The sequence below is a fragment of the Tauraco erythrolophus genome, chromosome 4 (assembly GCF_009769465.1).
Source record: "Tauraco erythrolophus isolate bTauEry1 chromosome 4, bTauEry1.pri, whole genome shotgun sequence".
Lineage (NCBI taxonomy): Eukaryota > Metazoa > Chordata > Aves > Musophagiformes > Musophagidae > Tauraco > Tauraco erythrolophus.
The window spans coordinates 78,453,047-78,467,319 of record NC_141468.1 but is presented as its reverse complement, the minus strand read 5'-3'; the positions used below and the strand labels follow the sequence as shown (position 1 = coordinate 78,467,319).

At 40.1% G+C, this 14,273-nt stretch overlaps 1 protein-coding gene across 1 annotated transcript in view; it reads right to left on the bottom strand.

Moving 5' to 3' along the window:
- Nucleotides 1-14,273, bottom strand: part of ITPR2 (inositol 1,4,5-trisphosphate receptor type 2) — a 261,956-nt gene that overhangs the window by 187,064 nt on the left and 60,619 nt on the right. The window contains exon 10 of the mRNA XM_086611258.1: nucleotides 8,323-8,367. Coding sequence (XP_086467384.1) covers nucleotides 8,323-8,367 — 45 coding nt within the window. The remainder of the gene's footprint in view (nucleotides 1-8,322; nucleotides 8,368-14,273) is intronic.

Below are 14,273 nucleotides of genomic sequence, written 5' to 3'. Positions count from 1 at the left end.
GGGATTTAAAAAGCAAGCAATTTGCCTAAATCCACTGTTATTTTATTTAAGTTCGCTCATTTTTTCCTGTCATACGGTCAGAATCGCAGCAGCACACTTTCCAAATAGCAAGAGCCAGAATATCTGCTCCGCTAAGATCAACTTGTCAATGGAAGGGCGGGACACACAAAGCACCAGCCAGATTCTATCCGAAATCTTAGCACAGGCTGATAACACGTTGGAGGCCAGATCCAACATAGGTCTGAGCTTGCCCACTGCAACTGGAGAAGTTTCATCCCTTTGAGGAGCCTAGCTTCCAAGTTACAAAGTTATGTTGGTGCCTCGAAAGAGGCACACGAATCTGAGGTGGAGATCTTCCTCCCACCGTCTGTTGAAAGTCCGTGGGGAATTTTGTGGCCCAGCACCACTACGCGGCCATCTTCGTCTTTACTTACCTACATCCCTTTGTCTCCACAGACTCCAAATGCCACCTTTCCTAAGCACCTATCTTTGCTTGAAGGAGTAATTTGGAGTCTGTGCCCGTAACCACGCAGCAACTAACAGAATTACTAGCGTAAGTAAAAGCTGCTCCTCTGGGGTGTTGAGTTACTCATCTCACGAAAGACTAACAACCAATTAAGAGACTGGCAGCCCAGGGCCCTCCACGGACACAAAATATATCATGAAGGGAGAGGAAAACAGGAATGAAGAAAGACAAAAGAGAAAAATCAAACACTGGAAACCTGAAATACTACTATAATGATTTATAACGCACCACTAGGGAAGAGCTGTACAAAGCAATGTAAAGAGCTAGGCTGAACTCAGTTTGCATTAGTACCTTGATTAAAACCAAACTGTAAGGGATAATCAAGGGCAAAGCTTTGATTATTCATATTGCCAATTGAGATTAAGCAACAAAATCAAGGATGAGTGAAACTACGTAAGAAATAGCTAGTTACCATCTCATTGCAAGGCATTCTTTGAATCCTTCTAAAACACTCATTTTTTCATTATCAAGCCTAAAAAATGCCAGCTTTTCATCCCATTACTTCTATCAAGGATCGAGATGGTAGGAAAAAAAACAGGAAGAAATCCTCCCAGAAATTTCTCTTAGGCTCATCTAGTCATTAGAGTATTGTCACTAGTTTTTGAGAGGAAGACTTGATGAGATAAAGGGCAACCATCTCCTGTGTCTCACACAGGTGTAAATTCATCTGGCAGTCCTCACATCCTACCGTATCCCACACCCCAAAAATACTAAACAAGATTGCACAAAAAACTTAACCTGTATGTGAGGATTGAAAATAGCAAAGATTTTTTGTAATTTCCATACATTGTTTTACATACTCAGGATGAGACTCAAACTGGAAAGCCAGGCAAACTATAAGAGAATCCACTTAGGTGTGAGCCAGAGTCTAACATCAAATGAAAATCTACTTACTAAATTTCCAAACAAAATGGAAAACTGGAAAACCAGTTTAAATTTCAAGACATCTGTAAAGGGGCAAGTAGCACAGGATAGTTTAGAACTGCATCCAGATTTTTTGATATTTCCCATAACTTACATTCAAATCTGATTAGGGTTTCCCAGAAACTACCCACTCTACTGTAATTTCCAAACTGAAGAGACTGGTATACAAAAAGGCAGGACACTTCATAAATGTATGCATTTTTTCCCTGGGGCTCTGGGAAAAATACTGACCAAAATACGACACTATATTCTACTTTGTTTTATGAAGTTTTTTTATACTTACTCATGACATAATGTCTGACCATCTCTGATAGGTCCTTATGCACATGTGCAGGTTTCTATGGCAGGAGACAAAGTCAAAGGCAGATTTCCTGTGCTTTAGTAGCTCATGCTAACCACAAGCTTTGTGGAGAAGTTTATCCTGTAGTACGAGACTGAGTCCACCCCCTCACTAGTCTCCCCAGCAATTGTATAGATGCTAGTAAGCAACGGAGTCAGCTTAGCAGCTGTCAAATCAGACCTAGTATATGAGTTAAGACCTGGTTTTCAGTCTAAAAAGAAAGTCCACTTCAACAGAGGGCAAGAGAGTGTCTACAACACTGCTAACTGCAATGCAAAGTTTAGCTGAGCAAAATCAGATCTGCACAAGAGCTGTACAGTGGTTCCAGACTAGACTCCAGCACAAACCTCAAAACTCTCCTTGTAATGTTATTTTAGGATCTCGGAAACACCTCACAACCCAACCTAGATGATGAGTGTTAAGCACCAGTCGTGGAAAAACACACGTAACAAGAAGTGACCCTGAACTTGACAGCTCTGAAAACAACTTACACACGTGGAGCGCATAAAAGAGAACAATACTGTCATTACATACGAACATACATGAATTTATATTTATGTGCGAATGCATGTGCACGTGCCCCCATGTGAGAGAGAGAATGCACACACGCTTGCACACAGAAAGTTTCTTAGGATTAATTAAATTCAGCAAACACTCATCAGAATCTGCACTTAACCTAGCCGTTACTGAATCAGCAGATGAGTCTACATGAGGATGTGGGAAGAAGTGAAAGTATTAGACTATTTCAAATTAATTAGGCAATATGATCAGCTCAGGAGAAGCACTGCATTCTAAGCAGACGAAAACAAGATGACAGTTGCTCAGGTAAGAAACTGGCATACGAGCAGATGCAGCCAGCAAAACCAGATTCAATGAGGAGAAGGAAAAGAACTGTAAAAGCACTCAAGTGGAGAGAGAAGAAAATTCAACTTAAAGCAGTAAGAAGAGGAAGTCAATGAACAGTTTCAGAGATGGTGGTGATGTGGTCAGTGACAGTCAAGAAAAGCAATCCTAAGACTTCTTTAAAAAAACCACAAAAACAAACAGGTGAATTACACGCTAGGAGTATAGAAAAGAAGTGCAAGAACTGTGTGTAAAACAACACCAGCAAACAGTAAACTCACTGAGAAAAAAAAAAAAATAGTTTTGACTGTCTCAAACCACTAGCAAACTAGTGACAGGTTGTCCCAAGTCAAATCAGATACAAATCCAAGGCGAAGAAGGTGGAATCACCTCACACTGTCATGCACTGGTTAAATCGCTCACAAGGATGTAGGAAATGCACATTCAGCTCCACTTCTGCCTGGTAAAGTTTGGACCTACACCTTCCAAAAGAATGACCTGGTCCAAATACCAAGTGGTACAACGAGCAGAGCCAGCCTGCTCTACCTAACAAAACCTAAGCCTCCACTCCAGCAGAGTCACCAGCCTCGTTCCGCAGCAGTAAAGCAAAGCGCACAACGGGACTTTACCAGGAGAAGGAACTGACCATATCCCTACCATAAAGCCAGCAGCCAGGGCATTCTTCCAGGAGGGACTCATCTAGGAACGCGAAGGCTGAGAGATCCAAAAAGGAGTCCTAGCTAGTGAAAACAAACAGCCATTTTGATGAGGAGTGGAAATACTGATGCAGGCTCACAGCAACGTCTGTAATTCCCAGGCTACCACCACGGATCTGCAGTGCATCACACCAATCTAAAAAGAAGCTTAAAAAAACCCAACTCAGACACAATACGGTGTTTGCAATTTGAAGGGCAAATGTAACTGAAGACAAATCCCATATTCAAATTAGAGACAAAATAATCACGTACAATCAGATTTGTCTTTCTTGAGACGTGTAGCCCAGCAAATAACCCTCCTTCACAGCTCTTAATATAATTTGCTAGTAATTGTGACCTATCCCAAATCCCCACCGTTCACCTCAACTGGGTATCACACCTAAAACTGAAGAGATTTACATGGAATTTTGCTTATGAGGGAGGCCTTCCTTTCAACTGCAAAAAGCAATGCAAAAACATGACAGACCTGAAAAACCTTTTCTTTTAGAAACCAAATCTACAATTCCAATTGGTAAAGACACCTCTTGTGGCATAGAGACAGACAAGGATAATGCCCTGCTCCTGAACCAATACATTAAGCTGCACTACCGATTTCAGCAGAAATTAAATTTAATAGCAGCCAGAGTTCTGAAAATGCCTGTTAAACGCAGTACAATGTGGTATCTCAATATGTTAACCCAGTTTAGGAGGCTCTTGCAAAACCAGCCTTCTCAGAGAGCGGTAATGCAAGCAGAACTCCATAGGTTAGATGATTTAAAAAAATCTATATGAAAAGAAAGTGGAGTAAATTAACGGCCAGCCTTGCTCCTGCGTGTTACAAAGCCCTGGCAGACAGCACAGCAGTTAGCCCCCTGTAACACCTTCACTGTTGACTCATTTGTGAGTCATCGCATTTTTAGCAGAGGCATCACGTTGCAATTCCGTTGTTAGGAGCCAGAGACGTTCTGTAAGAAACAATGTATGCATTTCCAGAGCTGATTCAGACCTGTGTGCAGCAGCAGAATAATAATAATGTGCTGGCATCTGTGTCTCCCCTTCTCCCCCTAGCCTCTCGAGCAGTCTGATTGCTGGCTTTATATAAGCAGAGACACTGCCATTTTAAAGGTGATGGTTTTGGAGTTTGGTTTTGTGTTGTGTTGGGTTTTTTTTAAATGTTTTTCAGATTGTTTATTGCCAGGTTAATTCCTAACCAAGCCTTTAAAAAACCAATAAATTCCCCAAGCTTATTCTACTAGCTTAAACTGCAAAACCTGTATCGCACATTATAAAATTTTAATTAAACAAACATAGTTGTTGGAAGGTAAAATAAAATAAAAAAAAATATAGTGTTTATCAGAAAAAAAGAAATCACCTGGGTTGGAAGCAAGAAAGAAAACTGAATTGAAGAGTTGTTTGGAGTTCATAAATATAGATAAACAGAAGTCAAAGGAGGTATGTCAAGTTGCACCTAGAATCCATGGTAGGACTGTTCAACTTCTTTACAGGAAAAGTAAATGCATACCAGTCTCAGTCCTAAGAAAAATCTCAACAATAGAAGCCAGTTTGGAACTGGTTAGGATTAGCACTCTCTCACGAAAATGCAGACAAATGGAGTTAAGGTACCTATCCAAAGACAGCCTTTAATACAAAGATGCTAACAAATGCTGGGTTCCCAGCTGTTCTTGACATCTTGCCAGTGTTTATAGTGATCTTCTGGATGCTGTACATTTCTGTGATTAGAAATAATAGACTACTTTGCAGCATAAAATACACTGATTTTGGCTTTAACGGGAGCTGTAACACAGAGCACTGCATTTTGTTGTGCGATACACTACAATCTCCTAGACTTCAAGAGATGAAGGAGACTTTTTTTTGATAAGGCCTTTAAATCACAGAAAGGTCTTCCCATCTTAAAAAAAAAAAATCTTCTGAAGTTTAGACGTGAGAAAAATATGTATCAAGACTATTAATCAACTAATTGCAAGGCCAAATTTTACCAGAAATAAAAGCAGTGTTTCACAAGACAATTTGGCTGGGTTCTCAAGAAGCAGCCCATAAATGAGCAATGAACCACAGTCCAAATGCAGCTTTAATGCTTGGGAACAAAAGTCCTAGTGACTTCCAGTAATATTTATGTTCTCTGGAGCCAAAACCCTTTCAGACTTTTAAGTCACTTAAGACAAGGCAAAAAAAGACGCGCTTAGGCAGAACCTAGGTGCCTATGCCCACTACTGCACCACAGAAAATCCTCCTCCATTGCTGCTTCCTAAAATTCAGTTGCCTAAGCAACTGTGATCAGGACTTGTAAACCAGGCAGCGAACATGCACAAGAAGCCCTTTCGCACATTGAGGAGTTACGGGTTGGCACGAAACGCACAGATGGCTGTGCCGCCTTTAAAACCCAGGCAACAGGCAAGGAGCTGGTACCCTTTTATCCAACAGACTAGCAGAGAAAAGAAAAACACAGGCTGCAGGCTCAGTTTCTTCCTTCAGCTGAAAGGACTCAAGTATGCATCTCTCATTTCCCTGCTACTCAGCCTTCAAATTTTGCTGGGGTAGGTCCACTTCCATCTCCCTGTCTAGAGCAGATTTACTTCACGGGCAATATTTCAAAATTAATTGCTTCAAAAGATGAAAAAGATGATGCCTTTGCAGTGAATCAGTCAGGCAGTCACCTGGCAGAAGAAACACTAGATGAAAGCCATGAAGCAAAGAAAGCGTGTATGCTCTAGGTTATGTGCATATTGGATACAAGACTGACATAGCCTGGCCCTTAAAGAACTCCAAATATTGTTAAAACTCTTGTACTTTTGAGGGATAATTCAAAACACTGCATCATTGTAACATAAAAGAAATTCCTGCACAGGGATGTGAAGCTTTTCTGCTCAGTTGCTCAAGGCCAGAAAGAAGGCTTAGAACAGCCAGTGCTGACTCATGATATTTCCAACAAGACCATAAAGGGGTGAAGGATCCAAAGGGATTTCTCCCATGCTAAAAATGCCTGTAGGCTTGGATTTACATGGAGGTGTTACCAAACATTGTTAGGAGTTCTTTCACAAAACATTTTTCACAAGAAAGTGCTGACTGCATAAACTAAAGTTTCCACAGAGACATCAGTTTTGCTCATCAATCAGTTTTGATTAAATTTTCAGTTGGATATACTTCAATTGAAAGTATTTGTCTAATCTGATTTATCTGGTCTGGGTTTTTGGTTGAAACTAACACCCAGGAGGATTAAGAAAACTGTTAGAGAAGTCACCTTTAACATTCATGTTCAGATTACTCTTCTGCCTTCTTCATTACCCAGTTCAGGGAATATTTAACTATTTAGAAGAACTGGAACTGCTACAACTGGAAACCCTATACTACGTCTAGACTAGTATAGTGTGGTACAATAGGATTGGATCGTTGGTAGAGAGGACCCAATATCTACCCTATACATGTTTTCATAGGTCTTACTTCAGATCAGCTGTACTTTGGTTTTCTGGGCTGGGCACCCATGAAAGGTTGGAGCACAGCACATTCCAGGGGTATCTGTATCTTTTACTTGCATCCAACAGAATACCGGTTTACACGCTCTGAGATTGCTCTGCAAAGCGAATTGCAGTGTCTCAAATAGGGAACAATCAGGAGATTTGATTCAGAAGTGCCACCACGATGTGAACTACAATGTTCATGCAGACACACATCTATGAGACGAGCTCTACTGTTCACAGAGCAAGAGCACAAACCCAAGCATTTCCAAGCAAGCACCCTATTCACTGGGGTATTCTAGAAATTATCTCTATTTCCATTTGAAAGCCCCAAGGGCTTCAAGAGAAGCTTCAATAGAACAGAGAAGCAACTGGTGGAGCTTCCATATTTTTATGAGAGAATTCTCATTTCTCTGGACACCTTAGCTGTTATTGTTATATTTCCATTAATACCAAGTACCAAATAAGATGGAAAATCCATGTTGCAAACTCCTACAAAAGTCTCCATTTTTATTAAAATGGCAGTCTTGAAGGCATGTGATTATGTAAGAACCTTGGGTTTCATTTCATGAAAAATACAAAATTCCTCCCCATGCAGAGAAAAACTTGAAAATGTGTCCTCTAAAAGAACAAAAGCCAGAAGGCAAACAGAAAGAAATTAAACTGAACTTTTTTGAAGAAGATCTCAGCATTTTCAAGGCAATTTCATGAATTTGATGAGAATGATTCTTTTCTGAATTATTTGTTGTTTCAGTAACAATAGGATTCCCCCAGGGTTTTAACTCCACTTGCTTCACACGTTATAAACTACAACATGCCTCGCTTTGCCTCATTAGTTAGAATTAGCTAGCATGCTCTTGACATTCTACAAAGCAAAGGCTGTTGCCTTGTAGGCGAAGGACATAAGGCCTTTGTCCAACCCATCCACATTGCAGCAAGGACAACTTGGATCCTTCTGAAGATGTCATGCTAGAGTTGCCTGAAGTGTAGTAGGGCTCAGACTAAGCCTGTGCCTCAACATCTGCTTGCATGTATCCAATACAGGCAATAAAAAGAGTCTCAGTGTGTTCTTAGATTTAGAGCCCTGCTTAACTGATAAACATGTCCCAAGGGGGCTTGTCTCCACTAGCAGAGCTTCTGAATTGGTAGTGGCACATTAACCAGACTTGCTTGTCCCTGGTTTTCTTGCTAAAGAGGGTGGTGGGTTTTGCCATGAAGTAATACATCTGATTTGAGAAGAATTAATACATATCTGCAGTCAGCAAGCAGAACAGCTTCCAACTATTGGCAATTTGATGCAGAATTTGAGTAAGTTTCCTATCATTTGCTTTACGCAAGGGAAAACTTTCTGCAGCGCCGGTTCTGAGTTGCACCCCAGCTTACAAAGGATACAGAAAACAATCCCAGCAACTGTGACATGTAAGTAAAAGGAAAGGTATGAAGGACTTTCATATGTTGGGCTGTATTGGGTTACGGACACAGTATTTTCCAGATTATATGCAACACATAAATTCCACTTACCAAAGCTTTTCCTTCATTATTACCTTCTGGATAGTGTGGGTTAAGCTGGAAAAGAAAAGAAGTTAAATACTATCTTGATAGCTTTTAGACATTTCAGAACTGAGAGAGGAGCGTTTGGTTCAATTCTGTACTATGTATCCACCCTGCAAAAGGACAGTGGAGTATTTAGAAGCAGTATGAGAACGACAGTGTAAGAATTACCAATTTAATTTGTGACTGACTTAACTAGCTATGTTCTCACTTCAAAAAAGTGTATCTTGAAATCAAGCTTGTTAACTCAAGAGAGGAATCTCAAATAACCAAACCCAAAAAGAATGACGAAGAAAGCACAGATAGTCACTAATCTAAACACAGCAAGTTAGTCACCCACACACATACACACACAACTACTTCTAGGATTGACCTTGAGCAGATATATTGAGATAAAAACTAAAGTGCTTCATGTCTACTGAGATTTTACAAGAAGACAGTGAACTCAGAATAAACATATCTTTTAAAAAGGAATGGCAATGCCACTATAGACAAGTGTTGAATTACTTTGTGATTCTGTTTAACCATTATTACTGGGGATAACATTTTCTGAGTCATATCAGGATCAAGCATTAATTAATAACTAACGTAGTATGAGAAGCTTGGATGAAAGACACTATATAATAATAAATGTAAAGTATTGTTATTTAACAGTTTAATATGATTTTATTTTTGACAAAGGAAATATGTAGACTAGAAGATGAGGGATTATGTAGGCAGATATATACTCAAATAAACAAACACACATACACCCACACACTGGCTGCACATGAAACCTTTCAAGATTTGACTCACATAATGAAACAATTTTGCCTCAATATTTACCATATTCCCTGACACAGGATATGCCTTCAAAGCGCTGAAAATGCTGAAGTGAAATTGTTAGTTATATATAAGGTAATTTAGTTCTTTAGCAACGACAGTGTGTATACATCTTACAGATAAGTACAGTCATTTTCTTGGCTTGAATTTGGCAATACCAGTGTGGAAGAGCCAGAAGAGAATTGCATAGGGCAAGCTGAATGAATCCCAGAAAAACTTTCCAATATCACTTCATCACACACCTAACATTACACAGACACAAGAGTTTTTATTAAGTTTATAAGGTTTTTATTAATACTCTTATGATTTGTATCCCTTTACCTAAAAAGCCAGCTCCTCTCCACATCATGAACATGAAGAAAGGAGAAAAACTTTTAGATATTCCTAAAATTGCTGAAAATATCTTCCTTCTGGGTCATGACAATGTGCTAACACAGAAACAACCAAAGGTTTATTCTCCTGTCTTCATTTCAGTATTTGCATCAGTCCCTGCGTTACCCTCACAAATCTAAATTAGAGAGCCTGCGCCTTCCTCCCTGCATTGACACCTATCCCAAATGTTGCATTTTGCTCCTCCATTACGTTCTCACAGTCTCCTAGCTCCAACTCCCACCTACTTCTGTTCTAGAGCAACAGGAATGGGAGATGAACACTGAACAACAGACAACTAGAAGTTTTATATATATACATACACATATGTACATATATGTATGTAACTGTTTTCATATAGTTTTGGTTTCTTCATAAGTTCTCACACTTCTTTCAGCATTGCATTTGTTCACCCAACACCTTAAAATAATTCCAGTTGCCCACTCTAACAGCCAAGCTGAGCTCTCTACCTTTAGTTCTCTCTCAAGAACAGTGAAAACTATGAGGAAGTGCTCCTTAATCACAGCCACACACAGTGGCCTTTCAGCACACGTGCAGAGAAGGTACAGAAAGACCAAATTCCATCCTGCCTTCTGATTCTGCTAGTTGTAAGCAAGCGAGAAAAAGTCTGGGTCATCTCAGGTTTGTCACTAGACTCCGCATAGAGAACCGTGCACTGAGGACTAGATATTCAAACGCAATAAACCTATAATGTTTCATTGAAGGGCTCAAGTGAATAAAGTTGTCTACCCAGTACAACTTGAGCTTTGAATTCTGCTATTCTTCAGCTGTTTGCTTTCAACATAATGATGCTTTAAAAAAAAAATTATAGCAACAACAGGAGAAACTAGGAAAATCTCTCTTCCACGCCACTTCTTACCTACTTTAAATGTGACTAAACAGATTGCCCTCAAATTTCCAAAATAGTTCACTTGTGGACTGAGGCTGAGGGAGACACAAGGCTCAAATGAAGGATGAAGTGCATCCCTAATGATGTTTTTTCTTGCCTCTCTGTAACAGAAATAATAAAACTAAAAAGAGTTTGTTTAGAGAAAATTTTGAGATGCTGACATTAAACTGTAAACGCGATCGAATGCAGTTTTAGGGCTGACGTTCATGGCCGCATTTTCAGCCATGCTGAGCAGCTGCCATTTTCATTTTTGCTTCAGCTGAGGTTGTTGGTGCTGAGCATCTCTGAAAATCAGACTATTAGCTATTATCCCACACTATATTCTCCAGGTAGAGAGGCATAAATCATGTAGTGTTGTATGTCATATTACACCTGTTCTGAGTCCTTTTCAATATTTAAGTATAGCAGAATGAGCTAAGGATACAGTGACAGCCTCAACACTCCAAAATCTATTGCTTTTTCTGATTTATGTAAGGTCACCTCCATGTCCTTCAATAAGCCTCGAAAACAAAAGAATCTTTGAAAATAACAACATTAATATTTTTTTTTCTTGTTGCTAATGGAATAAAGTAGAATTCTTCACAGATTTTTAGAAAGGAAGAATATTGTGCTAAAATGGGTCCCATTAAAGCTCAACAGTCTTCAAGTTTTTTTGTGTCGTTGGATGTGTTGAAGTTGCAATGTTACTGAAGTGTAGCTGAAAGAGTACTGTGTATTTCCATAAAACGCTACGGGAAGGTGCATGCAGTCAACATGCAGTAAGAACACGATGCATTGTAAACTGCAGAGCTCAAGCAAGTGGGATTGTATAAACCATGATTGTAATAGCTTCATTATATGCTATTTTTTTAGAGTATATCTCCAACAGCGTCTTTTCCAATGCAGAATAATCCGGAAATCCTAAGCCTCCACTGCTTGTTTTTCAACAAACTTCCATTTTTTTACCTTTCCATAGGTGGGAGAGCAAAAGGTATCACAAAACAAGAGCTCAGCTTCCTCATGGCTGAAAAGTAAACAACATCAAAGACATTGAAACTCATTTCATGTCATGACAAAGTCATGAGATTCACCTTAATATCCCAACACTTGCCCATCATGTAAAGCCACATAACCTAACCACCTGAGCAAATGGCAATCGCTATATGGTAGTAAGGGAGGTGCAGTCTATGTCACATAACACAGGCTGCACTAGTAGAGAATAACTAGGCAAGGACAAAGGAGAACTCACATCAGTGAAGTGATGAACTGGCCACCTGACAGTAGTTGTGCTGGTTCTTCACTCCACTGCCATGTAGGCGACCAGCTCTGTTGTGGGGATTTTGCAGTTGAAGGCTAAGATAATCAGCTCTCACAGCTCCAATGACAATGACTTACGACACCAGAGGCACTTCATCTTTTTCAGTTGCTTATACATATGAACCCAGACGGAACTCTACACATCCTCCAGTCTACACAAACTCTCCTGAACTCCAGAAAACAGGGCTACCGCATCAACTTTTCTTTCAGGTCACACCACCATGGAAGACATCACAGTTTTACACACACGGGCTGACAGCGCACACTGACTTAGGTGCTGCAGAGGCTTTTCCCTATGTTAAGACTGTATGCACAGGTAAGTACCACTGCAACTACAAATGCAATTTGCATTGACAGAAGTATATGGGACCTCAACTTGTCTTGAACTCAGTCTACTGGGGAGAAGAGAGCTTGGGTGCAGCCTAGCAAACCTGTCAGCAGAGAATAGTCAGTGCCATGAGAAGGCCACTGCCACCACCATCACCACACAAGGTTATGTTTTTAAACACTAAAATCGTTTACTATTTCGGCATTTATCAAAAGATTTGCAACTACGGAGAAGTCAATACATTCTTCAAATCTAAGCAGAACTTGCATTTACTGGCACACTTTTCTAAGAAGCCAAATTCCCAACTCACTATCTACACAGGGTATCTGCAAGACCCTGAAGGTCAGGGTCAGCATTGCAGGTGGTCCTCCTGGGTGTATAAAAATTCATGACTCTTCAATAGATTTCATATTCAGTCTTTGTTCATGGTGGCATGTAAAAAGAGTAGACATATGAATGCATACATATACCGATATACTCGTACTGCGGGAGCACCAGAGAGCTCCCAGTAGAGAGTATGTGTGACAAACACATAATAGAAGCCAACTTTTACAGGTGGAAAACTGAACTATAGACAAAGTCTTTAACCATTTCTGGTTACAATTATTCGGAAGGGCAAGGAATCTCATTCCTGAATTTTTGCTTAACGCTCTCATAATGTGATCATCCTCTCGTGGAGTCTGCAGAGTAGGAAGGCAATTTTCACCTATGTGTGTTTGTGTGTTAATTCTGGTATTTGGTGCTCAGAGAAGTCAAGTGCCCTGCTAATCCTGAGAGGCATCCTGTTAGATCGAGTGCCAGAAGTCCCAGGCTCTGTCATCTCTACTGATGACATCTCTACTGACTAAAGCTAGTCAAAGTTATATCTTAAAGTTTTCAATACATAAAACTTCAACACTGCATAATCTCCTGAGGTTCTACTATTGAGCAGAACAACTTCTCAGTAATATGTTATTCCTGGCTTTAGTTTTGGTTTTGCATCTTCATGCAGTAAGATACACTTCATAGTCCAACAACGGAATTACGGATCTCAGTCAATACTGTGGACAGTTTGAAATTTCACCTTTATACTGAATGCTGCTTTCCTAGACAGAGGAATGCACGGAAAGTACCCAAACAGGCTATTTTTGGACACTCTTATTTACAAAGGAGAGCAGTTTGGGGAAAGAAACACCCGTGCTGATTTTAATCAAATTTTGTTGAGTAGGTAAAGGATATTTAAAACATCTCGTCAGCGAAAGAATTAGATTGCCAAATTTCAGCTAAATGAGCATCATAATGACTTGGTTAAAACCTGCATTTATGAAAGAAACCCTGACAGACAAAGAATAAAAGGATCTAATTCAACACACGTAAACAGTTCCCATTTCATTTGATAACCAGCCTGTTAACGCACAGCCTGTTACACAATCAACAAGGGCAAGTGCTTTAGAAAAAAACAGCCATCACAAAAGAAAAAAAATCCACTTCTCAAATCTTTCATCTTCATTAGGTTTGCTTTGTTCTTTGTTAATGTCATACTGATTAGCTTTCGATAAATCCAAAGGACTTTCGCACAATTTCAAAGACTTCGGTGGTATTCAAAGGACTTTTGCTGTCTTATTAACTTGCTGGAGAAAAACTGGCCACGACTCTACCTTGATTAACCCCATTCAACACTGCCACAGCATCAGCACAAAGTTCCCGATAATCATCATCCGAGGAAAGCTTAAAAATCTTAAAAGAGCCTTTTATTTCAGGATTGTGTTTTGCTGCTGTTTTGCTTATGAGCCATGTCTTAGCAGATTAGATGCTCTCCCAGCGCTCCCTGGAAGCTCTGACTCTTTTTGTCTGCTTCAGGTCCCCCATGAGGCACAAACAGAGTGAAGTGGGCAAGGACAGCCATCCCTGCATGGGGGAAATACCAGCTAGTCAAAAACTGGGATGAGAATCAGCTCTGACATCTTCCTGTCCCAATTACTGACCCTCGTCATAAGAAGAAAGGATAGGTCACCTTGATGGCATTTTTAGCTGCTGTATAAGCAGTGGGAGGCCAGTGCTTTGGTATGCCTAAATCACCACTGATTTAAAGGTCTCACACCAGCTGCATAAGCTGGAGCTGCCACAACATGTAGCTCTATGTTAGGCCAGGAGAGAGCAGTGACTGGGAAATCCCTTTGCTTCTACTGTGATCAAGGGCAGAGAACCTGACCACCC